The sequence below is a fragment of the Coloeus monedula genome, assembly GCF_965178545.1.
Source record: "Coloeus monedula genome assembly, chromosome: 4".
NCBI classification, from domain to species: Eukaryota; Metazoa; Chordata; class Aves; order Passeriformes; family Corvidae; genus Coloeus; species Coloeus monedula.
The window spans coordinates 16,783,903-16,808,660 of record NC_138784.1 but is presented as its reverse complement, the minus strand read 5'-3'; the positions used below and the strand labels follow the sequence as shown (position 1 = coordinate 16,808,660).

Sequence of the window (24,758 nt, the reverse complement as noted above, 5' to 3'; positions counted from 1 at the left end):
GAAACATAGTTAGGCAGGAAGAAGTATCCATCTTGATGAATGAGGATTTCAAATGTGTATTTTTAATAGCTTTGGCTTGGCTATGATTTCTCAGAGTAAAGTAAGAAGAGTATTTTTACATTTGACTGAATACTGACTTTTTTTTAAATTGTAGTGATTTATTTCATGTAAGCTAAAAATCAGGGTATCCCAGAATTTCTGATGCTCTGTATAGCATTTTCTCAAGAGAGGAGTATGTATCAATGGCACTTACTAAAAATTGCTGTTTTAAAGGTGATGTGGCAGTGAAAATGTTGAATGTTACAGCACCCACACCTCAACAGTTGCAGGCTTTCAAAAATGAAGTAGGAGTGCTCAGGTAAGAATATTTTTAATGGCATAAAATAATGTGTGTAGATTTGTGCTTCATTAATCATTGAATTTTAGCTCTCCATTAGAACATGTTGGTCTCACTCCTACGTGACAATGCTTCAGGCAGAAAAAATAGCCATTTAAAAATATTTCTTTGTACCCACTGCTAGTCCTTCCCTGTATGTGTTTGTCTGCATATCTGTGTTGTCAGTACATGTATGTCCAAACACTCAGGACTGGTTTTTGCTATTGTACTGCCCCCAGGGTACAGTCAAGCCTAAGTGCGAGCTGTAGGCCTTTCTTTCCTCTCATTCACATTTTGAAATTGAAGGAGAGCATGACTAATGGCTGGTTTTCAGCTACAGTACTGCCCATATTATCTGTTCTTTAATAGTTTCTGTTCAGTAACATTAATTTCTCTGAGGGTTTTTTTTTTTAAATGTAATTCTCGTAAAGTAACTTCTTGATTTCCTTTTCTCATGCCTACTGCTTCTACTGTCTCAGAGGAGGTATTTGGTTTGGGTTCAGCTCTTAAAAGAAGATCCATCAGCATGATATGATAGAAAATGTATTGTAAAGAAACATTACATCAAAGTACAATCTTGACTAGTGTCGAGCTTAATTCTGTTTTAAGAAACAAAATAGCAAGAAGGTTTTTACCCCGGAAACCTGATGTGTTGACCTGGGCACCCATGCTGCAGAAGCATCCCAAATAAGCTACATGGTGAAAGGGAATGGTCAGCCTTTTACCCCAGGAAAATGTTAGTTCCAAAAACTCTTAAGCTCATGATTGTGGAAGTAGAAGCATTCTGAGGTGTGCAACTTTGGATATCTCTTCATTTTTTGGACAGAATTTTGACAGAACTTAAATCAAATCAAACATTTTAGTCCAGCTTTCTGCTGGGAGTCCCATAGATGGAGTCCAGCATTTTTGTTTGTTGATGTTTCAGCACTTACATAGTCACTTGTTCTATCCTTTGACCCAGACAAGGCATATAGTTGTGCCTGTAGTTGTGCCTTCTCCGTTGTGATTCATCATTACATAGCTTTGTGGTAGAATTTGCAGGGAACTGCTTATTTTTTGTTTCCTCAGCAGTTACTCTCAGCATCACTTGACAAATTCTTGAACCTGAAAAAGGCACAGTCACATAGCATAGAACTGTCCTAGTCCACATTGCTGCAAGGACAAAGGCTCTGGGACACTCTGGGGTGCCATGTTAATTTTTTCGTGTAAGAAATCATAAAAGAGCTCTGACATTTTTCACCTACCCCAGAGTAGTTATTCCATGTTAGTATGATAAGAAGGCTAACTTGAGGAATAATTCATTAAATGAATCTAGCAAGAGATTATCATGTTATCTTAGTAACAGTTGAGATTGACTCAACCCCTTCTGTTTGGAAATACTTATGTAGACTGTGATAGATCTGCCTGGCTTTTCCTGATTTCCTGATCTGATTTCCTCCTGGTTCTTATTTTTTTGTAAACAGGAAAACACGACATGTGAATATCCTGCTTTTCATGGGTTATTCAACAAAACCCCAGTTGGCCATTGTTACACAATGGTGTGAAGGGTCCAGTTTGTATCACCATCTACACATCATTGAGACCAAATTTGAAATGATCAAGCTAATTGATATTGCACGACAGACTGCACAAGGCATGGAGTAAGTATTGAATTACTTGTCTGCAAATGAGCACTGGGGCAATGTTTACTTATCCCCTTCACACTGTGGCTGCCATTGGCAAATAAGGCCAGCTCTCTGCACACTTTGCTGAGCCCAGGGTCCTGTGTCAATCATCAAAGCATTTGGTGAAAGTATCAGAGCTCTCTAAATAACAGGTTTCAACATCTGAAGAAAGCATACCTATTTTGTTCTAAGGATTGTAAATAATCCTTACTCCCAGAGAGGGTCATTGAGTTAGAATTTACAAAACTAGGCAAATATTGTGTGTCAAAATCAGAACACTGCTGTAAGACCAGAGAAATCACACTCCAGCTGAAAAACCACTATGATTGCAGTTCATTGTGCCATTTTTCTACTCAGTACTCCATTACATTTTCAGTCAACAGGTGTGGAGGTGTTTGCAGCAACCAGCCTTAGCCTTCTGTTAGCCTGTGCATCTCCCCAGGCTCCATCTGTAGGTAGGGGAGATGCAGAAGCTGTTTTATGAACACGATTCAAAGCAGAGGCACAAATTGGGGCTTTTCCCGCAGTTTTGTGCCAATCTCATTGACTAAACAAAGAGCCATGGGAGACTAGTTGCCTGATTCAGGCTGTATCTGCTGTGGGGCAAGTACACTCCCCTGTGTTCCCTGCCATCTGTTTATCCAGGCTGCAGCCAGGGGATCTTTTTTCCACTCCTCTACTAAAAAGCAGTCAGTGTATCTGAGTACACATTGAGACTGGGAAAAACATTTAGCTCCTGCAATTTAGAAACACCTTATCTAAAGCTGTGACTGGCTCACAAAGTGTCTTGACAGTCACCATTAAGGCTGGAAGGCAGAACTTTCAGCATGCAATTGCATAAAAAAATTACTGAAGTTCTTTTTACTGCGAATATTGAGTAAGTATTGAAAAGCAGAAGTTGGAGCATAATTGTTATTCATCAGTAGCATCAGATTTGAGCTGAAAATTTTTAATTTTTTTTTTCCTGTGAATGTTGCAGAAACTGTCATGGGGAACCGAAGTTTTACTACCTGCATAAATGTGCAGTTTGAATGTCTACAGAATTTATGTTTCAGTAGTACAGTGAATTTTGAGTTGTTGATTAGTGAAGTATTACCTAACCCACCTGATCTGTGATATTGCTTTTCAGTTATTTGCATGCCAAGTCAATCATCCACAGAGACCTCAAGAGTAATAGTATCCTTTCCCAGAGCTGTAATTCTGGAAAGCGAAAGCATTCTTGGTTGTTTTTTATTTTTTTTTTTCTGCCAGAAATTAATTTACTGATGTGAAAAGCTGTTCATGTGTGAATATTTGCCAAAAAGAAATTTTGTTGAGAAGGGGTAATATCACTAGTAACAAAATAAGAGATGCTTACTATGTCTTTTGATTTGATTGCAATAACATAGGGAGTTTTAGCTGATATCACAAAGATTTTTCTGCATCCTTTGGTTTCTTCATGTAATGAAAGATTACGTGAGCTGGCTCATGGAACATTTTCAGCTTTTTTCATACTTGGCACTTCAAGAAAGCCACCTGGCCGTGGTCTGTTCAGCACTGGCCCAGTCATTACTTATGTAACCCTTACATGCCATAATTCACCATGCTGGCTGCCTAACACCTGTGTGATATGGAAACCTTCTTCAGTGACAGTGAATGGTTAAAACTGTCGTGTTCATGTTGCAAATTTGTACCTGTTTATTGTTTTTTTAGGACAGGCACAGCACTGCTTGTCTGTTTTCCCTTAACATTCCCCCCTTAGATATTTTTCTTCATGAAGACCTCACAGTAAAAATAGGTGATTTTGGTCTAGCTACAGTGAAGTCACGATGGAGTGGATCCCAACAGTTTGAACAGTTGTCTGGTTCCATTCTATGGATGGTAAGCAAGGGGGAAATGGTGAGCTTGTTTCAACAAATGTATTTACCTTTGGCCAAAGTTTCTGCTTCTATGCCTCTGGCATGCTGGCTTAAGCTGGGAAAGACAAGCAGTAATGCAAAGTAGTAAATGAATGTTTTTCAGTTCTTCTTTAAGCATGTGTTTTCCAGTAGTCAGCAGAAAAACTTCAGTGTCTCCATCTTTTATTCTGAGGTTTAAACTGAAGTGAAAATGGTGGCTAAGGAAAAAGAGTATCATTAATCCAGGGCTGAGAAGGTGAGAAAAGCCTTGCAAAACAACCTGCAAAAGAGTAGAGGAACTAGCTCAGCGAAAAGTAAGATGGTCTTAGGTTTTAAGGATTCAAGAAGAGTTACTTCATACTGCAATCTCCTGTGCGGCTCCACTTCCTCCTTTTCTCCCTGGAAAAAATTAAGTTCTGTTAGCTGACATTATTTTAAGTGTCATTAGAATTACAGTTTCTAAATACCTTCTCAGCCTGGACAAGGTCATTTTGATCTGTCATAGAGGAGTAAAAGGGATCAGCAAGCTGAAATGAAGCAGTGAATTTTGAGATGCATGTCAGCATTCACTCTGTCTTAGGACCCAGTAACATCTGAAGGCAAGAGTGGGCCTTGCACCTGTACCCTGGACAAGTCCATATTTGTTCCTGGTATGTGAGGTGCAGCACAATGTAGAGAAATAAAAACTAATTCTTGCCTTTTATGATACAGGCACCAGAAGTTATTAGGATGCAAGATAAAAACCCATATAGCTTTCAGTCGGATGTGTATGCGTTTGGGATTGTTCTCTATGAATTGATGACTGGACAGTTGCCATACTCCAACATCAACAACAGGGACCAGGTAAGGGGAGGCTTTGACTTCAGTCAAGTGTAGCCTGAAACACAGATTGATTCAGCCTTGGGTGGTGAACATTCTAATGTTCTGTGTGTTTGGTGTTTCTGATTCTGATGCTGTGAGATGACATTTCTGCATTTTCTAGATCTGCCTCAGCCACATGGCAGCAATTTACTTACTTCTCTTGAGGTATTTTTTGTGTTCTTTTTATTTTAAATATAGATTTTCAGCTTCTGAACTGGTTGCCAGGATACTTATTAGGGAGAGAGCAGATTACTTAATAGTGATCTAGTTTAGAATAGTTCTGCAAAGTGATCCCCCATATATGTGTGTTCAGTTATTCCTCTTGTTCCCCCCACCCCTCCACTTGCAGTGAATAACAAATAGTGCAGCTACAGGATTGACAAAACAGAAGAGCAGTCATCTCACCGAATGTTTTGTATTCATTTCTACTTTGAGAGAGCACACACACCATCTAACTGAATTGCAGGATACCAGCATTTCTCAAATCCTGCTTGATGGAGTATATAACTTTCCAGAGTATGGGAATCCTGTAAGAAGATTACTTAATTGTTAACAAATATTCCTTGAGTCTTAATGATCCCACACGCTGTAATACATCTCCACAGGATAGGCACGTTTGGGAAGGCATACCTGATTCATTATTTCTGTCTAACCTGAAAATAGTATCTGTGCATCAAGATCTTCGGTGTAAACTATTCTGTGTCTGAGCAGTGATGTATTTATGTTGCTTCTGTGTCCTCATCCCTTGTTTTTTCACTGTCAGTACTTGAGAATTGAAACCATAGCAACGTTCATCTGTGAATGCTGTTTTACAAGGCTGCTTCCATATCTGCCAGAACACTTCATCCCAATTCATCAAATTTGGAATGACTCCTTTTTAATTTTTTTTTTTCTTTTTTGTAATTTTGGTTTTGCCTTTTGAAAGAAAGGAGACGTCTGGATTCCTGGCCAGATGAATCCAGCCTTCTAAAAACAGTATTTGGCCTTGTTTAGCTTTTACCTTTTGAGATCTGAAAGATGAACCCAGTGATGTGGGTGCTTACAGGGAAGTGCTGAAACAAATTTTAAAATGCAAGTGAAGGCAACATGTAAGATGTGATCTAATATCTTGAGTTTTGTCAGTCCTTGTCTATTATCTGAGAAGTTGTGAATATTCTTCACTCTATGGTGCATCTACATAAGCTACTATGACACAACCAAGCTTCTTAGTGAGCAAAGTGTCATTCTTGTTATACCTCAGAGTGTTTCTCTCACTTTAACAGATTTTTCTAGACTGTTCTTGTAGTGATACTCTCTTTTCTCTGGTTTAAAATAAAAGATTAGCCCCTATATTATTTGTAAAGAAACTATTTGAAACATAAACAGTAATGAATTTTGAATAATTTCAACTTGTACCATTATTTAGAAAATACTAGCTGCTAGATAATGGTAAGTCTGATTCCAGTAGAGGTAAGGGATGCAGTACACAAGTCTCTACTACAAAATCCTGCTCTGGCACATGGGGATTTCTAAAGAAACCATATGGGAGTTTTCTGTTCCTCCTTGATGCCAGCACAGATGCGACTGAAGCAGAAAGTTAAAAAAGGACTAGGATTGTGTTAGTATAAATAACGTGTACAGCATGCTTGAGATGTGAGGGTTTTCTGTTGGTGTTTTTTTTTCCCTAGTGTCAAGGTATGAAATAGTTACACTTCATTAGATAGAAAGTGTGGTATACCTGCTGGGTCTGAGTACTCAGCAAAGGCAGTGATTACTGCTGCAGCATGAATGGGTCTATGATTAGCTGGTTTGGGAGGGCTTTTTAGTGTCAGTGCTACTGCAGTACTCAAACCACGTTACAATTGACCTTGGCTTGACATGATGATGTTTGATGGTTTTTTATATATACAAGAGATGATTAACCATATTTGTTTTGTTTTCCTGCTTCCTATCTTTGTTGTTTACTTTGGTTTATGCTTAAGTTTTATCCTTAGGTGAAATATAACATGGCCTTCCATGTTCAAAGAATTACTGTAAAAATACCAAGCCTGTCTTGTCTGTCTCCTCTTCTACAGAGAAGAGGCAGTTTCTCTTTTTCTTTTGTGGTTTTTTTTTTTTTTTCTATTTTTTTGTGGAAGTGGGGGAGGTGGTCAGATGTCAAGAATAAGCTTTTGTGTTGGAAAAGTATACGATGGAATTAATTCTCAGAAGGTGAAGGGTTTTAATATCCGAAGTCCATGTGTTTCTTAAAATACCTTTCAATGTGAAGTTGTTGTTGATTTGTAATATAAAACAGAATATTTCTTTTTACAGAATCTTTATTTTTAGACATTGTTGCTGCCACAGAGTTTCTTATTCTTGTTTTTGTCAGTTTTTGATACCATAGAACCATAACTTAGATGGTTATTGCTATAAATGGTAACCATTTACTAGTGTTCAAGTTTCACAGAAATCTCCCTGAGGAGGAGGAAAGATCTGATTTTTTTTTTCTCTGTACTGAGTAGGTTAGCAGGCATTACTCTAAGAAATTTGTCAATTCCAACACCAGATAATGCTTCCTGGGAGCAGAAAGCTTGCTGCTGCAGCTGAAATAGTCTAGCAAAATGTTCACCTTTTGTTACTGTTTATTTTATCAACTCAGCTTCTTCCTCTTTCATCTTTTTTCCCCTTAAATAAAGATAATTTTTATGGTGGGACGAGGATACCTATCTCCAGACCTCAGCAAAGTACGGAGCAACTGTCCAAAAGCTATGAAGAGACTAATGGCAGAATGCTTAAAAAAGAAGAGAGATGAGAGACCCCTTTTTCCACAGGTGAGAAATGTTCCTCTTTAGCTTTCAACAGACTTTTACAATTCAAAGTTGTGAACTCACTGGCCAGTGAAAAATTTTTTTGATTAGTGCTATAGCAGGATTTCATAAGAGCACTGGTTCGGTACCTGGTTAGCTCTGTTTAATTAGAAATGCTCATTTTAATTTCAAAATGCAGGTATTAAAATGACCTGTGTATTTGGAAAAGTATTTACATGTTGGAGAAAGTTTCAGCTGGGAGATAATGGAAGTAATAGTCACAGTTAGACACACAAATTAGTACTTGGTATTATGTGCTCAGAAATGTGTACACTGCCCTCGTTGCTCTCCCCCAAGTTTCATGAGGGAAAACCGATAGTTTTGCCACAAAACTTGATTTTTATCATGCCTGCTGAGGAAGGTTTGGGTTGAAAAAGCTTGAGGAGGAGGAGGGCAGTAATCTGATTTTTTGTTTTAAATGTAACCAAATCGTTTTCGAAAGATAAGGAGCTCCCCCTGCTGACTTTGCGGTGAATGTTATTAAGCAAAATGCTGCCGGAGCTGGGTTTGTTTGCAGCAGTGGCAGGTACAGGTACTAGGGCACAGACAAGGAGCCCAATAAAAAGCAAGAGTTTTCACTGTGCTTAGAGGGAATCGGTGTGTCTTTATAAACGGGGAAATTCCCCAGCTGTCCTTTTCAACTTCCTTAGAATATAAACATCAAGAGTGCAGTGCAAAAAGCTGTATTTGAAAAATTCTTTCTTTATTATGTGTTTAAATATTTTTCTGTAGTGAATTGATATTGTGCCTTTGGTTTTAATAAGAGAGAGTTACATCTTTGGAACACCAGGTTTGATCACTTATTTTCTATGTTTTAGATTCTTGCCTCCATTGAGCTTCTGGCCCGGTCATTGCCAAAAATTCACCGCAGTGCATCTGAGCCCTCATTGAACCGAGCTGGCTTCCAGACAGAGGATTTTAGTCTATATGCTTGTGCTTCTCCAAAAACACCCATCCAAGCAGGGGGATACGGTGGGTTTCCAGTGCACTGAAACAAAATGTGAAAGCATGTGCCTGTGTGTCCGTGTGCTGGTGTGTCCTGTGAATGCAAGGTGCTTTTTCTCAGTTCCTACCAGCTCCAATTGTAAGGTTTACTGAGGGAACAAAGACTCACTTCCTAACACTGGGCATTGAATGTTCCCAGCACAGAGTCTGTGTTGGTAACGAGCGCCCTGGGAACAGCTGGCACAAGAAGAACTGTAATGTCACGTAAGGGACATGGGAAAAGTCACTTCAAAACAAGCAAAAATCTTCTTAAGGTCATCAGGTGTCATTTTTGCCTAGTTTATTGATTGGAATTAGTTACTCAGGAGTGTATTTGATTTTAATCTACTCGAGCTGTGGTGGTGTGTTGTTTTGGGTTTTGGTTTTTTTTTTTACTTCAGTTGAGGTCATTATATTTGAGCAATAAGCTTTAGATTCTTCATTTCATAGTGCTACTCATGTGGGAAACACTTGGAAAAATAAACTTAGCTTCAAAGCTGAACACAGCCAAAACTTTATTGTGGTCAGCAGAAGTAAGCAGATACAACACAGAATCCAAAGAAAGCCCTGAATAACATGTGACTCTTATCTTGAAAGTTGAAGTTTAAATTAGTGCTGTTCAGGGAACATCTCTTCCCGCAGAAGAGTGGTGAATGGGTTGGGGTTTTCTTATGTTACATTTTTCCCTAAGTGTTCTGACCTGCTATAGTTTAGACCATCTCCAAATGTTCTGTTACAATGCAACACAGAAGAGATTCTGAATCCACTTTTGCCAAGCTGCAAGGCTATTACTGGTAATGGTGCCTGTATCCTTCAATTAGCACGGATTTTAAAATTTAAAAAAACATTTTAAATCTCAAGCATGACCAAATGCTTTAAGAAAAAAATGCTGCTAACACCTGTAATAGGAAAAGAAGATTTGAAAAAGCAGTTTTGTTATGGAAATCAGTGTTATACCACGAATTTTGTTAAGATGAAAGGTGTTAATTATTTTAATATTGTTAAGAATACACTGAACATGCTTCTCTTCGGTGACAAATTGATTTTCTCACTTCCATGTAAAAGCTGCTAGTTTGACTAGGCAGAAGTGAATCAGTTAGACTAGATATCTAACTGATAAAGTTAGATACCTTACCAAAATCCTGCCAGCTCACTTTGGAGACTGTATTTTTCTCAGAAGCATTGCTCAGAAACAAGTGCGTCAGGGTAGTGGTTCAGGTTATATCAGCTTGTAATGTCAGGTACAAAAAAAAAAAGATGTACTGTCAGTGTTCTTGCATGTTTTGAGATGAGATATGTGGTTTTACTTGGATTAAGCTGCTGAACTGTTAATTTTCACAGATTACTCTGCATTAGAAACAATCTATTGCTGCTCTTGTTAGGACTTCAAGGGCCACGAGTGTTCATAGTGGCTTCTGATTTACATACTCATGGAGAAGTTTGCGTGTTGCTAGCAATACGTTTTTGAAATAGATCAGGAATTCCAAAATGTTTTGGTTTTCTGCTGTCTGGCAGCTGAGCCTTTTAAAATGGGAAGCAGAGTTAGCTTGAAGAGGTATAGGCAATTTTTACATTTTCTGGATGGATTATAATGGTCTTTTTGGCTTCTGCAGTTTGAATAGTTTGGGAACGAACTTTTCTCATTTTCTTAGTCAAGGAAATTTAGCTGTTGAAATCTCTCTCTATGGAAATAGTGCTGGAGGACAGAAGTTGTTATTGTTACAGAAAATCTGTTTCCCATGTTCCTGGTAGCTTCACCTCATTTTGGCAGGCTTACCTTAAAATGAAAACAGGGCTTAAGTGTTGTTTTTCTCTCTCATTCTTTATGTATCTATTCTAGCAGTGATGAGGAGTGCTTCCAAAGCTGTGGGGTATGGTACTCAGTACAGAGCAACAGGATGCTACTGGGTCTCCTGCAGAATCTAGAAATGGGGCATCTCACACAGAAAAGTCTTAGCCACACAGGGAGTTGCAGAGAGTGCAGAACCATCACCATTGCCCTGCCCATGCTTATTCTTTTTCAGGTCTGCCAGATCAGTTCAAACCAGTTATTCCTCGGAGTAGTGCTGTCCTTCTTGTTGTGAAGATTGTTCATCTGTGCTTTAGGAGCTACAGTTATAGGGGGGAAAGTGCTTCCATCCTTAGGCACGTTTGGCCCCATTTCTGCTGTATGGTCAGTGCATTCTTCCTGTGTCACCTGTTCTTTCACACTGAGCATTTTGGGGTCCATGGCCATCATGTGATTTTAGCTTCTCCCTAAACATTTTATGGAGCCTAAAAGGAGGCTGTGTTTTGTGGATCATTAACTTTATCTGACAGAGAGGCATTTAGAGGCCTCATTTCTTTAAGTTGTAATTGCTGCTTCAGTGAGATTTGGGAGTATCTGTGGGGTGAAGATGCCTAACTACACCTGTGGATTTGGGTCAGAGTTCTTAAAAGTGCTACTCAGCTGTATTGTTTAGAAACAGATACCTTTTGGTTCAGAAAACAGGCCTGTAGGATCCTAGGTTTTTCTAGAGGAGTAATTTATACTAGGTGAGATTCCTTTTTATTTTACTTCCCTATATATCAGTACAGAAACAAAATCTGTCTTGGTATCTTCAACAGGTTTCAAAATTTTACTTACCCAGTGGATAGTATGCATACTAAAGATGAGCACAAGGTCCAACAGAAAACTACCTCTTTTTTTCTTTTTTTTTTTTTCTGTGTCTGTGAATGTGATGCAGGCATGGTGTTGGAATCTGGTGTTTCCCTTCAGGAAGTCAGTCAGTCTCTACTTCAGTAGATAAGGCTGGCACAGGCCTGGAAGGGAACCATTCTTCTCTTTATGATTCTTCTGAGAAACATGGCATCTACCCCAGGATAAGGAGTACAGTTATGATGATGTGTGTATACCTTAGTAACCTCATGAATTTAGGTAACTTACAAATTTGTGAGAGTACAGGATGGTAGCTGCATTTTAAATCCTTCCAAGAATCGGGGGCAACAGGTTCACTCAGAACATGCCCTTGTTAATATATAGTTGGAGGCAATGTGAAAGATCTTGATCATCTTTTTAGTAGTGATTTTTTGAAAGTGTGCATTTAAAATAGTTTCCACTTGCTCTGCATGAGACGAGCATGAAAAGACTGTAGTAGCTGACTTGAAAGGCATTTATAAGAAGTGTGTATTTTCAGATGCTATCCATTCTTTGGAAAGGAACTGCTTTGCTACCAGTCAAAGCAAGTATGCAGTTCTGCTTGATAAAAAAGCACCTCAGATATCTGGCTCACAATGAATATAAATATCTGGGGGTTTTTCACGTAGCAAGTTGCTAAGCATGTGGTTTCATAGCTTGATGTGGATAGGTATAGCCATGTACATACCTCACCTAGGGAAAGCTGTCACTGGCAAGTGCATTTTATACATGTTCAACCTACATAATCCCCTTATTAGATGACCATGTTACCTATTTTGGTCTCCTGTTGATTTGAGATCAGATTAACACTGCAATTTTGAAAGGGAGATTTAGCATTAGCTTGTCAAAGAAAATGTATTTGCTAAGGTTTCATTTAAATGGCAGGAAAGTCTGAAAATTACCTTTTTAAAGCTACCATTCTATCTCAAATAATTCTTTACTTCTGGTGCTGTTTTTCCATTGCCCTTTCCCAATTAAAGGTTCATCTTTTCTTTTTTTTTTCTGAAATCCCTATATGACTATTAAAATCTGAATTATTACCAGAAATGGGCAGAAGGACAAGATGAGTAATGAGGGAGCAATCTCTTGTTTATAAATTGATCTTTAATCAGCAGTTTAGAAAGGCAGACTGAAAAATAAATTAAATAGAGCATGTTTTGAAAGTGCAGCTAAGCATGAATGTCACACTTAAAAATTGGCCTCACAGGCAATACTTGATGACTTTTTTGTCCTTCTCTTAAAAGAAAACATGTACAAAACTTGAGGTGTTTCTAGAAGATACTGTGAAGAGAATTGGAAGGTCAGTGAAATGTAGCAGAAGGAAGCAAGGAAAAATGATCCACTATTTAGAGTATTTAGAGCAGGAGTTTCATCTGTTGGTGGAACTAGTAAAATAGGCAATTAGATCCATCATGAAGCTTTTATTCTGCTGTTGTTACAACTTAAGCCTGCCATCACAGTGTATAAAGACACACAGAGGTTGAGGTCTGTCACAACTCCCTGTGCCACCCTTACTTTGGACTTCAGGTGTACTCCCTTCTCATTTCCTACAAGACACAGTCCTTTCCCTGCTTTCTTGAAGTTCCCTTAGAACTGGGTCAGTTGTTCCTCCCAGGCCTTTTAGATGCCTTCCCCCTCCTAGTGTGGACTGCTGACTGCTCTTCTTGGCTCTCCTCTTTGTAGAGGCAAGGCATTCCACAGAATTAATGCTATAAGCCTAGAATTTTGTTTGCAGGGATGTTTCTCTTTTGTTTCCAATATTCAGAATAAGAATCTTGAGAAAAAACAAAGCCAACAATACAGTCACTCTTGCAAAGATGGAAGGACACCAGATAGGGAGCAGCTGTTTGAATGTAATGGCTTTCAATACACTTGTGTTGAACAGAACAAAGGCTCTCTTATGTCTGCTTATCATTCCTTCAGTATGGAGAAAGCTCAGAGAAGTGCTGTCAAGAAAGTGGCATAAGCTAACCCAAAATGCATATGAAGCCAACATGGGAAAGTTATGTTTCTTTTCTTTTTCCTGAGTCCTTTTGATTATGCTTAGTTAGACATCCCTCACTAAAAATCCTACAGAATACAATTTCTTTGTGGGTGGCAGGGAAATTTCTTTTGTTAAAGTATAGTATTAAGAGGATTAATACCTTAGACTCAGCTTCTCTTCAGTCTCTGTCAGACTCCTTAAAGACTTTGGGCAGCAGTTTTACTCTGTGCCATAGTTGCATCCCCTCAGAAGTGGGGCTACAAGTCTGTCTCACGGCATGGTGCCACTAAATAAATTATGTAGGATTTCAGGACATCATCACATGTGAAAGCACTGCATATGATTATTCAGTAATTCTGAAGGAAGCATGGAGTTGCTTTGTTATGTTCCATGTTAGTGAGGCCTAATTTCTGGTCTGGGATTGAGTAGACAATTCTTATATTTCTCTCAGTAGGTTGCTATGTTGGTCTCTAAACCAAATCCTAGCACTCTGTAACACTGGTTTTCTATTCAGGCGCTTTACTTTATACAGTCTTTAAAGCGTAATGGATGTGTCATGTAGTTCTTTGTTATTAAAGTAGCTTTACAACAGACCAGAAACTAGTTTGCAGTTGGATGCATTTATTGGAACTGTTGCTTCTCAGGAGGACGTATGTGCAATAAGGAATCTAACGTAAAATTAAGCTGACACGTTTAATTTTCTAAATGCATGATGACTTAGACTTTGCTTGAACTTTCACTTTCTTGGGAAGAATGGGTATGGCTTGCTTTCAAGAAATCCTTTGTTGGTTAAATATGCTGGGTCTGTATTCAATGTTCTCTCACTGTGTATTCTCTTGTGCTTTAATTTTAACAGTTTGCATTTTTTAACATCTTTTATATTCAACCTGATGTTCAACTAGTCTAGTAACTGAAATCACCTTTTTAAACCAAGCTCTTGTCCTCCCTCTACAGGAGAATTTGCAGCGTTCAAGTAGCCACAGCACCATGGCAGCACCCACTCTGTTATTTAAGTCTTGTGTTCCTACAGTTTCTTAACATCAAAACTCCATTCTGCTCCGCAAAACCTAAAGTAATTTAGAAAAGATATCCATAAGCTTAAAAGTGGAGCAGAATGGAACTGCCAGTCCAACACAATGGGAAAAAGTACCTTTTTGGGAACCAGAGTCCTCTGCTGCCAGTGTTTCTCCTTCAACACAAACCACCACGTGCATTCGGAGACCCGCAGTGGCTGCCTGTGCCGTTGGCCTCATTCCCAGGAGAGAGGAGAGGGCGCTCGTGGTGTGCCTGTGGTGCTCGGGCGTGAGGGGATGGAGCTGCTGCTGCTGCTGCAACTTAGGAGACTTGCTTTGGATGGTCTGCCGGTCGGCTTTCTCCCTCTAACAGTGTAACCATCAGAGGCTGAACGTCTGATGAGTGCTAATTTCAGAGAATCATTTTCCATTCTGATCCTTTTTTTCCTGGTGTACTTACTGATTTATGGACAACGCAGTATCCCCTTTTCACTGTATTACAGTGTCAAACACCTCAATCTGTGTATATTACTGGGTTTCATTCCTTTAAAATTAAAAGTGTGGGGCAGTGGGAGCTGGAGATGTTATTCTGAAGGCAGAGAAGTTCATCTGAAGGAAAAGGGGATGCTGCCACACCTCTTCTTCAGATTTACTTTACCACTTCTTAAAAAGAACAAACAACAACCACCATCCTTAACTTTTTTCCTTTTCCAGTATTTTCTTGGTGTGTGCATATACATCTTACTGAAGGATTAGGTCAATCCTTCTTTTGTTGGTCCAGCAACAAACTGAAGTTTAAAAAACATGTAGCGAGATTGTCCTCTCTTTTATTTTTTTTTGTATCATATGATACAATGTATTTATCAAAGATGCTACTGCAGCATGTAAAGTCTGTAGAAATCCTCGTACAGACTGTGAATGGTGTATGTACCTACTTTAAAAGTTTTATTTTAAAAGAGGGTGCAGGTTAATGCCAGGTACCTTACTAATATGTAATGTTTTCATAAATGAGGAAAAAAGTTCTCAGGTTGAATTGAATACAAATACAAACCCCCCTAGAATTAGACATTCCAAAAATTATGTTTTGGTACTTTCAAGAGCTTTTTTTAAAGGATTTTTATCCTGTTAACTAAACGTCCTCTGATAAGTGTGTGTGTAAATGTGGAGCATCTTGTCCTAATGGCAAGTTGTTAGACCAAAACAAAACGGTACTTGCTGGATCCACGCTGACTACTCCTCCTCTCATTGCTTTCCTCCCTCTCATCTCTTCCCTTCTGTTTGTCTTTTCCTTCTGTACACTTTGCAAACAAGGGTGAAGGTGGCGGTATCTCCATTAGAGAGTTTGTTTTCCTGTCCTCCAGTTCTGGTTTTCAAATGGTAGGTAGCTTTTTGACAAGTTACCCAGTCAGGGAAAACAATAAGTCATAAAGTTCTGCACATCATTTACCTCTAGTAGAATATCTCATGATGTGATCTGTTTGCAGAGTTCTCTGGTATGTGGTATTACCTGTAAATTATTTGTACAGAGGCAAGGCAGACCACATTGGAAACAAACTCAAGCTCAGACAGAAGTTTCCAGAATTTGATTTGTATCAGCCCTGTACCACTCCAGGTGAGGCAGGAGAACTGACCCCGCCTCTAGCAGGGAGGTTCTCGCTGGGAGGAGGTGGGGAGTGTTTAACAAAATCGTCACAAATAAATGAAGGAGTTAAATGTGTGTGAATGTGGTGTCCATGCTAAACATGGATTTACCAAGTGAGGATGCTGTCCTTCCCTGCTTAGGGAAAGTTGGACTGTTCCTGTCTGCAGAAGGTTGCTCCCAGATGAAGGGAGAAAAGCACATTGAAAGTAGAAGGTGCTTTTAATACCCTGGAATTTTGCGGTGTTGCTGGTAGTCTGTTACGTTTTCAGTAAATATTTACTGGGGCTATAGGGACCGGACTAATCTGAAGTGGGAATTAAAACTGAAATACTGTGTATTCATATTAATTCCACAAACATTAGCAAGATAGCAATAGTGAATGACTTAATAGTCACTACAAGAATGAAGTGATTCATGTTGGTACATGAATAGAATTGATTTTGTGTACAGGACTCATTTTAAAAACAAAGGGAAAAAAAAAGCACAAATTCTTTTCTTGTCTGCTGTGGGTCTTCAGATGCTGTAAGGTTTTTTCCTTATTGAGATTGGCAGGAATTTAAAACGTAGCAATAGCCACTTTCCAGTGTGGAGAAGCTGATGCACGAGCAGTGCTGTGCAGATGGTGCAGTCAGAGTGCTCCCTGGTGATCATCTGAGGCCAGTGCCTGAGAGGTGGAGGGAGCCTGGAGCCACTGGTGTCAGCAGGCAGGTGAGAGCATCTACCAGATACAGGCTCCCGGAGGAGGAAGCAGTCACTGCTTCTCCTTTCACCCCGTGCTTGGCTCCAGCCCTTCTGTGGGCTGTGGCCGCAGTTGTACGTGTCGAGGATACTGGGGTAAATGTTCTCTCGAAAGAACAGAGCAAGTATGGACAGGTGGTTCAACACTCCTTTGTTTCACAGAGCTTCTTGAAAGCCCTTGTTTCCTTCCACAAAGTCATGCTGGCAGAAGATTTGCTGTTAGGAACTTCATTCTATCTTTGCTTAAAATGAACTTACTTTGGTGAAGATTCATTACCATTAGTCTACAATATGCTTCTTGAGCCCATAGGAAAAGCACAAGGAAAATTGCTATCCTTGTCCATGCAAAGCACTTTATAAGTAACACATGATCTCTGGGGGTTTTTTTATTGGGGTTGGTTTGTTCGGAGTTTTGTTTTTCTGTTTTGTTTCTGGTTTTATTTTTTTTTTCCCTGAGGAATGTGCAAGTTGTTTGGCTGCTGTTTAGAGAAGTCCTTTCAGGATGCATTTCTACTGGTTTTCTCCGTTTGTTTGTTTGTTTGTTTCCCTCCAGATAGCTGTAGTAATGTGTGTTTGTCTGTAAGAGTTCCCAGGTAATGCTCATGCAAAACTTTGGAAGAAATGTGGTTTGTAAATAATTGGGATTATTTTTGGTTTTATCTTTTCCTTCAGGAGTTTTTTCTGGATGTCTTGCATGCCATCAGAACCAGTCTTAAAAGATGCCCTGTAGATGTTTAGTGAATGGGGAAACAAAAATAGATGAGAAATGAGTACTCTCTGTAGCAGTGGGATGAAGGAAGTAAACTGAAATGACCAATACGTTCATGCCTGTTACCCCAAATTCCTTAAGCTTCTTTGAGGTGTCCCAACCACAAGCACATGCCATAACATGGAAATGTGAGTGCATATTTTGTGTGCACATGTTGGGACAAACTTCTAGAGAGTCATACTGCTTATTTGAGCTCTACAGTATCTTGTATTTCATAATCATTTGCAAAAGTACCAGTATCCAGTCCCAGCTATTCATGTCTTTATCAGCCAGGCACAGACCTTCCCCTCTGCCTCTCCTTTTCCATTCAGTTGACTGAGGCCTGTTACCTGTTACACCTTCCTGTTCAGTATGTGTTTGTTTCCCCTGGCATATTTGCCGGAACTGCAACATTGTGGAAGAGCTCAAACCAAATGGGAGGAATATACAGGCCAGGTTACTTTGAAAGTAATTTCTGTGTCAATTAAGTCCTACATGGCCCCAGATACAATTAGCCCAGTCATTTCTTTTTTTGCTAAACTCATGCAAGTCATTAAATGAATCCACTTCTGGTTTTTATGCTTACCCAAAATAATCTTTTCTTGTACTTGAATGCTCTAGCAGCTGATGATGATGCAGAATGTTTGAGAACAAACACTGCCATTTTACAATGGCATCTTAGCATCGCTTGGATTAGTATGTGCTCATTAGAGGCAGAATTTGGCCTTTGTGACATAAAATTAGTGAAATTTTGATTGTTGATAAATACCATGTCTTTCCATAAATGCCCAAATTGGGGGAAAAGTACCCTGAAGATCACACATAAATAACTTTTCTTCTGTGCTTGCCTGGTGATATAAATGCATCCAGCATTTTACAGAAGGCTGAGGGAAGCCAGATCCCCAGATGCCTCGCAAACAAGTACCAATTGCAGCTTCGATATCTGGAGGGGCTAAATTTAGAGAAGAAGCATGTGCACATTTCAGACTTCTGCAGCCTCTAGATTTCATTCCCTTCTTGACTGTGAGTGCAGCGTGTGTAGCACAAACTCTTCATAGTACTGTAGACAACATGTCCTCTGTTGATAAAATGTATCACCAGTAGCACAGTGGGACAGGCAAAGCTTCTAGGTACAGTCAAGTTAAAAAGCAGCTGCCTGAGTGGACTCCTACGGCATCACTCTGAAGGTGCTGAGTTGTTCTGGTTTTCTGTGATGCATTTTACGTAGAAGTTTATGAAACAAACTTTGTTTACTGCAGGCTTGTTACTGTGCATTTGCACTTGGTGTTTGTTTTGGCATGCATCTGAAATACCTTTCTTCACTGCTTCATTACTTCATACCAACTTCATACCCACCATATGAAGTTTAACAAGGGCAAGTCCCAGATTCTGCACCTGGGATGGGTAACCCTGGTTGTGTGTATAGACTGGGGAATGAGAGGCTGGAGAGCACAAAGGGACCTGGGGCTCCTGGTCGATGGCAAGTTGAACATGAGTCAGCAGTGCCCTGGCAGCCAGGAGGGCCAACCCTGTCCTGGGGTGCATCAGGCACAGCATCACCAGCCGGGCAAGGGAGGGGATTGTCCCACTCTGCTCTGCACTGGGGCAGCCTCACCTCCAGTGCTGGGGCAGTTTTGGGTGCCAAAGTATAAGATAAAGAGCTGTTAGAGAGTGTCCAGAGAAGGCCTTGAGGATGCTGAAGGGTGTGGAGGGGAAGCTGTATGAGGAGCGACTGAGGTCACTTGGTCTGTTCAGCCTGGAGAAGATGAGACTGAGGGGAGACCTCATTGTAGTTAACACCTTCCTCATGAGGGGAAGAGTAGGAGCAGATTCTGATCCCTTTTCTGTGGTGATCAATGACAGGACCCAAGGGAATGGCCTGAAGTTGCATCAGAGGATGTTTAGGTTGAATATCAGGAAAAGATTCTTCATCCAGGGCGTGGTTGTACACTGGAACAGGCTTCCCAGGCCAGTGGTCACAGCACCAAGCCTGACAGAGTTCAAGAAACATTTGGACAATGCTCTCTGGCACATGGGATGATTCTTGGGGTGTCCTGTGCAGGGCCAGGAGCTGGACTTTGATGACCCTTGTGGGTCCCTTCCAACTTACCATACTCTATGATGCTATGATTCTTACCTAATAAATTATCAGAAGAGCAGAGCCAGGTTGTTAAAATGAAAAAGGTTGCATTTAAGTTTCAAGGATGCTAACACAGAAGCTACTAAGTCAGCATGGTGACAGCAGTAACTACAAGCCTGTGGAAGGAGGAAGCTTTAAAAGCTGCAGAATACAGACTACACCGAGAATGAACTCAGATGAAAACTAACATCTCTCTTTTGTTTAGAAAAGAGAGTTACTGAGACCCTCTGTTCAATGGTTTACATAGGGATCCCCCAAACCAGATTTTGTAGTTTGCCAAATGCTCATGTGCCTTTGCAACCTTAAAAAGTACAATGGAATGTAAACCAGGTGCTTTGTAACTAGAGCAGTGTCTTTGGTTTACATCTGCTGCAGTAGTTTTGTATATAGCTATCCCTGTAGGTAGGTAGTTTGGAGTTGGTCAACTCCTGTAAAGGAGCAAGGAGGGCAGAGAGCATTCCCCAAAATACCTATTAGCATTTCAAAGCTAAGAATTGAAGGGTACCAAATTGAGTTACAGCAAACCTGCTGCTTGAAATCTGCTCTGTCAACAGTTAATGAGGTTCATTTAACTTAAAAACAAGCCCTCCTTCCTCTCCAAGGACACAGAGATCTTGTTAAAGAAAGCTCCAAAGAGGCCCAAAGTCACACTCTCATAGCATCTTGGAGTGAGATGGTAGATGAAGAATGAGAGCTAGATGAGGAGAAACTGATGACTAGTACTCATGTAATCAAAGTTCACATCTATCAGGCCAAACAATTAGTTCCTTGTCCCAGAAAATACAGTAAGTTTTGTTTCTGGAATGTCAACAGGTTTCCTCAGTTCTTCCTTGGGCCTCTTGCAGTTGCTGTTCAGTGATCACATCCTGTTATTGCACATTAACTGTGGGAGATGGTAGGTGTCTTGTCAGCTGAGGGACAACCAGTAGGTGTGAATTTGAGTTGTTCAAATTTCAGACTGGTTACATAGACTTCTGGCAGTACCTATGTATCAGTGTCATATTTAACCTACTTGTCCATGAAGGACAAAATAATCGGTTTGGATATTTGTGCTTTTTCAGATCTTTTCCTCTTCTTCCTTGGGGCAAGACTTTTGGCATAATTGTAAATTATGAAGTTATGTCTAAATGCACAGTTCATATGAAATATCAGACCCATTTTAATTTGGGTTTGTTCCTTTTAGAAAATAAAGCTTAAAGATGTTTTACTTAAGTTCCAGTAACTATCTGGAATCCTTCTACCTACTCCAAATTCTGCACTAAAAGTACATGTGATGGTTATTTTGTCTCTTTTTTGTTGTTGGGGTTTTTTTGTTTAGGAACTTCTAAACTACCTAATACTTGCTTCATAGCATCCAGCAGCAGTGTGTTCAGCTCACCCAGCCTCCTCAACAGCCAACAGTGGCCTGTCCAGTCATTTTGTCTAGTTTGTCATGTTTGCAGCAAGCAGCTGTATTTTAGAATAAGCCTTGTGTGACATTTACTTTTGAGCAAGTAAACCACAAAAATAACTGTTTTCTTTTTTTGTTGTTTTATTTGGGTTTGGAAGATGGTCAGGTTTTGTTTTGATAAATGTCATTCTGTGTTGCATTTGTGTATTCACCCTTGTTGAAGAGAAAATCCATCTGTGTGTCTGGGAGTTCAGTGGAACATTAGAAGAAATGGAGCCCATCATCTGGGCACGGATGTTGTGTCTAGGGGGAAAAATGGACCAAACTTGGGTGTTGGGTTATTTTGGGATGGTGGGGGGTTGTGAGAGCATAATTTAAATTAACTCTGTCTAAACTAAAGTGTAAGTGCAATAAATGTGCTTTTTTTATTCAAAGCTGTGAACCTTTAGGAAAAAAAAACAAAAACACACAAAAAAAAATCAACCAAAAAAAAAAGCACATCATTCTTTCATGAGCCTTGTGTCCTACCTGCCTCCCCTTCCTCCCCCTGTCCACACTTCTCAACTGACAGAAACCTGACAGTGGCCAACTTGCATGTGTTGGCAACCCAAATTAACATTGCTGTTCTAATATCATTTGTTGGGACTGGGGAAAGTCCTGCCCCTACTTCTTTTCCACTCTTGAAATCCTCTTGGGATCCAGTACTGCCCTGTGCCTCTAGAACAGGGTCTACCACTACCTGGGATGCACGAGCCAGCCCATCTGCTCTGTGGTCATCCTGACTCCAAGTGCAGTGCTCCTCCTGGCCCTCCATTCTCCAGGTGTAACCCTCCTCCCCACCTCACTCCAGGTGCAGTGATGGGTCTCCCCGGGCTGGGCAGTGACATCCTTCTGGAGCAATTGCAAAAGGAATCAGCCATCAGCTGCCTAATTGGATCCCTTTTTCCCTGCCCCAACACACATCCAGGCTGGCCACTGTTGCCTTCTGTGACTCTGCCTTGTTCTGCAGGAGCAGGTGTAGGTGTGTGTAACCTGTTGTGCGTTACTTGCACTGTCTCTTTTTCTTACTTGAGCACAGGCTGCTTTTCCTAGATTAGGAAAGGGGCACAGCTCTCCTGGGCTTCCCAGGAGAGCGCCATGCATTGAGCAGTGACGGAAGGGGTAGCACTCAGTGGTTGGACCCCAGGGGGGAGTAAGAGATGACTGGCTTGTTTAAAGTTTATAGATACCCAGATCTATATTCTTTAAACTTTATTATTTTTATATATAGTCAAGACAATGGCATTACCTCATAATACAGAGGCTTGTTTATGAGAGGCAAAGTACATAGTAAGGAGAGGAAAGGGAAATTTATATACAGATTTGATTTCTTTTGTTTGTTTGTTCCTTAGTGCAATGAAATGTATGTCCCACCACTTTAAACTCTGTGCTAACACATTCCTTTCAGCTGTATTTTTTTTTTTTTTTTTTTGACCACCAGAGGTTTGCAAGGGGCTTATGACTGCAAAGTAGAAGGTCCAGTCTGGTTACTTAAAAAAAAACAACAACCCATTGTGTTAGTAGATTTCCATAGCTGCTTTTTAAAATCTACAATGGAGTAATTGTTTTGAAACCTGTATTTATTTTTTAATTCATAACAAAATGTTTATTTTTGGTTTCCTGTTATGTGGGTCATGGCAACTCCCCTTTGTTCCTTCTCAAGTTTCCCCTGTAATTGCCAATACAACTTATTTTTCTTGTTTCTTCCTTCTCCCTTTACTTTTGTTGTCCCTTCATTTGTACTTTGGAGTTTTTCTCATGTAAATTTGTACAATGGGAAATATTGTCCAGTTTGGTTAGAGAGCATGGAGACTTAAAACATATTAAAATTTGATAGCTGAATTCAGATTGAAGAAAACTATTTCAGTGTAAAGTTATTTAAAGAACTCTGTATTATATGAAAGGCAAAAAGTTCTATGTACTTGATGTGAATATGAGAATACTGCTATAATAAAGATTGACTGCATGGAAAAGTCTGAAGGAGACTGTTTATTGTGTCATGTATGACTCCGCCTCTCCATGAAGTTGGAGAGGTGCAACTAAGGTGGCTAAGGGGAGTGAGAAAGTTACTTTAGGAGGTAACTCTGGAAGGGAAAGAGAAGGAAAATAATACAATCAAGGGACTCCTGCAGTGTAACCCCCCTCCCTTCAACTTCCTTGAGCTGGATCACTGGCTCCTTTACTGCTGTGCTGAGCCCTAAGGCATTTTTACATTTACTTTTCTGAACTTTTAAGTACCCAAGAGGAATTCTCCTTCACCCTGGGAAAAGCCTGACACCAGCTGGTCTGGGTTATCTTCTGGGTAAATTCTCCTGCTTCTATGCAATTTCCCCTCACCTCTTCATTGGTTATTTGGCAGAACCTTTATTGATAAGACTGTTACCTCCTATGCTTTTATGGACCTTATTTCTTGGGGCCAACACATTCTCTATCAAGCAGGCATTACAGAAGCTCCTGTATACTCAAGTACCGCAACTTTAGAGCTGTCATGGTCATTTTCCAAAAATTCTACTTAAAAAAAAAAAAAAAACCAGTTCAGCTTAGACTTTGTTTACAGTTTTATTGACAGAAGGACCCAGGAGCCAAAGATTTGGTTCCAGGGGTCTCAGTTAGTTCCAGGAACCTGAAAGTAACAGAAGAGAAACCTGAGAACCTTTTCACTCATCCTTTTCCCACCAAGTTGAGCCTAAGGACCTCCTCAACGCTGCCTTCAGCAGTAGGTGAAGCTGTTGGTTTAGAGCTGTAATGTGTGACACAACAGCTTAAAAAAGACTCGGTAATTAAAGAAATGGAAACAAAACCCTCAAACGTTTAAGGGGACATCTGGACAGATCTCTCCAGCCAAGGTTAGATAACGCTGGGTCTACAGAACAGCATAAAGAAAATAACCTAGAACTGCTCCCAGGTAAACTACAACTCATAACAAACTCAGTTGTTACACTGCAGGCAAATATATTGCCAAAAACAGGGCTACGTGGTCTCAGGCACCCGAGACAAGTGTGTGAAAGCAACGAGCAGTGCGGACGCTGCCTCCGGTACCGCTGAGGGTGGGCAGCGCACCCCGGGCAGCGCACAAAGGCCTGCTGCGAGCAGGGCCCCTGCAGCGGCACCAGCAGCCGCCAGAGCCGGGCACGGGGCCCCGGAGCTGCACCGCAGCCGCGGGCCGCGCTCAGGGCCGAGGAGGGGCGACGGGAGCCGTACCGGTGTGCTGCTATTCCTCATCGTCCGGAGGGATCCCGAGCTCCTCGTCCGTCCAGGCCGAAGCGTCGGGGTACGGGAAGTGTCCCTGGGAGAGAGGCCCGTCAGAGCGCGGCCAGAGCCCGGCCCACGCCCCCCGCGCCGGGCCGCCGCGCCGGCCTCACCAGCACCATGTCCGAGTTGTGCCAGAAGTGCCAGAAGATCCAGAACCACATGAAGCCGCTGAGGATCTCGCCTCGAATCACCTGCGCCCGCGTCAGCTCCGGGAACTGCCGGTACCGCGGCGGGATGTGCACCCCGCCGCCCGCGCTGCAACACAGCACGGCCCCGCCTCACTCCGGGCCCCGCCGGCCCCGGCCCGCCCGCCCGCCCCGCTGCCCGGCCCGTCCCGCTCACCGCCGCCGCCCGGGCACGGCGGCCCCGGCCCGCAGCAGCCGCCCCGCCGCCCGGCCCAGCGCCGCCACCACCATGGCTGTGCCCAATGTCACCCGCACCGCCCAGCAACAGCCCCGCCGATTGGCGCGACCGCCGCCTTCCGGGGCGGAGACAGCACAGAGGTATCCCGGGAAAGGGAGGTATCCCAGGAAAAGGAGGTATCC

At 41.1% G+C, this 24,758-nt stretch overlaps 2 protein-coding genes across 2 annotated transcripts in view; one reads left to right on the top strand and one right to left on the bottom strand.

Moving 5' to 3' along the window:
• BRAF (B-Raf proto-oncogene, serine/threonine kinase) overlaps positions 1-18,774 on the top strand; it is a gene marked incomplete at its 5' end in the record, with an annotated part of 79,927 nt that extends 61,153 nt beyond the window's left edge. Inside the window, 8 exons of the mRNA XM_082280663.1 lie at positions 274-358; positions 1,840-2,016; positions 3,170-3,216; positions 3,782-3,900; positions 4,629-4,760; positions 7,436-7,570; positions 8,425-8,578; positions 14,206-18,774. Of these exons, the coding sequence (XP_082136789.1) occupies positions 274-358; positions 1,840-2,016; positions 3,170-3,216; positions 3,782-3,900; positions 4,629-4,760; positions 7,436-7,570; positions 8,425-8,578; positions 14,206-14,228 (872 nt within the window). The 3' untranslated portion in view covers positions 14,229-18,774. The remainder of the gene's footprint in view (positions 1-273; positions 359-1,839; positions 2,017-3,169; positions 3,217-3,781; positions 3,901-4,628; positions 4,761-7,435; positions 7,571-8,424; positions 8,579-14,205) is intronic.
• Positions 18,775-23,501: 4,727 nt separating this feature from the next.
• On the bottom strand, positions 23,502-24,684 carry NDUFB2 (NADH:ubiquinone oxidoreductase subunit B2). The gene is made up of 4 exons (XM_082280118.1): positions 24,556-24,684; positions 24,324-24,468; positions 24,163-24,247; positions 23,502-23,584 (listed from the first exon to the last, which is right to left on the bottom strand). The coding sequence occupies exons 1-3, from the start codon at positions 24,627-24,629 to the stop codon at positions 24,173-24,175; spliced, it is 294 nt and encodes a 97-aa protein (XP_082136244.1). The 5' UTR covers positions 24,630-24,684; the 3' UTR covers positions 23,502-23,584; positions 24,163-24,172.
• Positions 24,685-24,758: the final 74 nt, after the last annotated feature.

Excerpts from the sequence above, each read along its gene's own strand:
- NDUFB2 (XM_082280118.1), bottom strand. The coding sequence starts at position 24,629 with ATGGTGGTGGCGGCGCTGGGCCGGGCGGCGGGGCGGCTGCTGCGGGCC. Across the intron at positions 24,469-24,555 it reads GCCGTGCCCGGGCGGCGGCG|CGCGGGCGGCGGGGTGCACA; the intron begins GTGAGCGGGACG and ends GCTGTGTTGCAG. Across the intron at positions 24,248-24,323 it reads ACAACTCGGACATGGTGCTG|GGACACTTCCCGTACCCCGA; the intron begins GTGAGGCCGGCG and ends CCTCTCTCCCAG.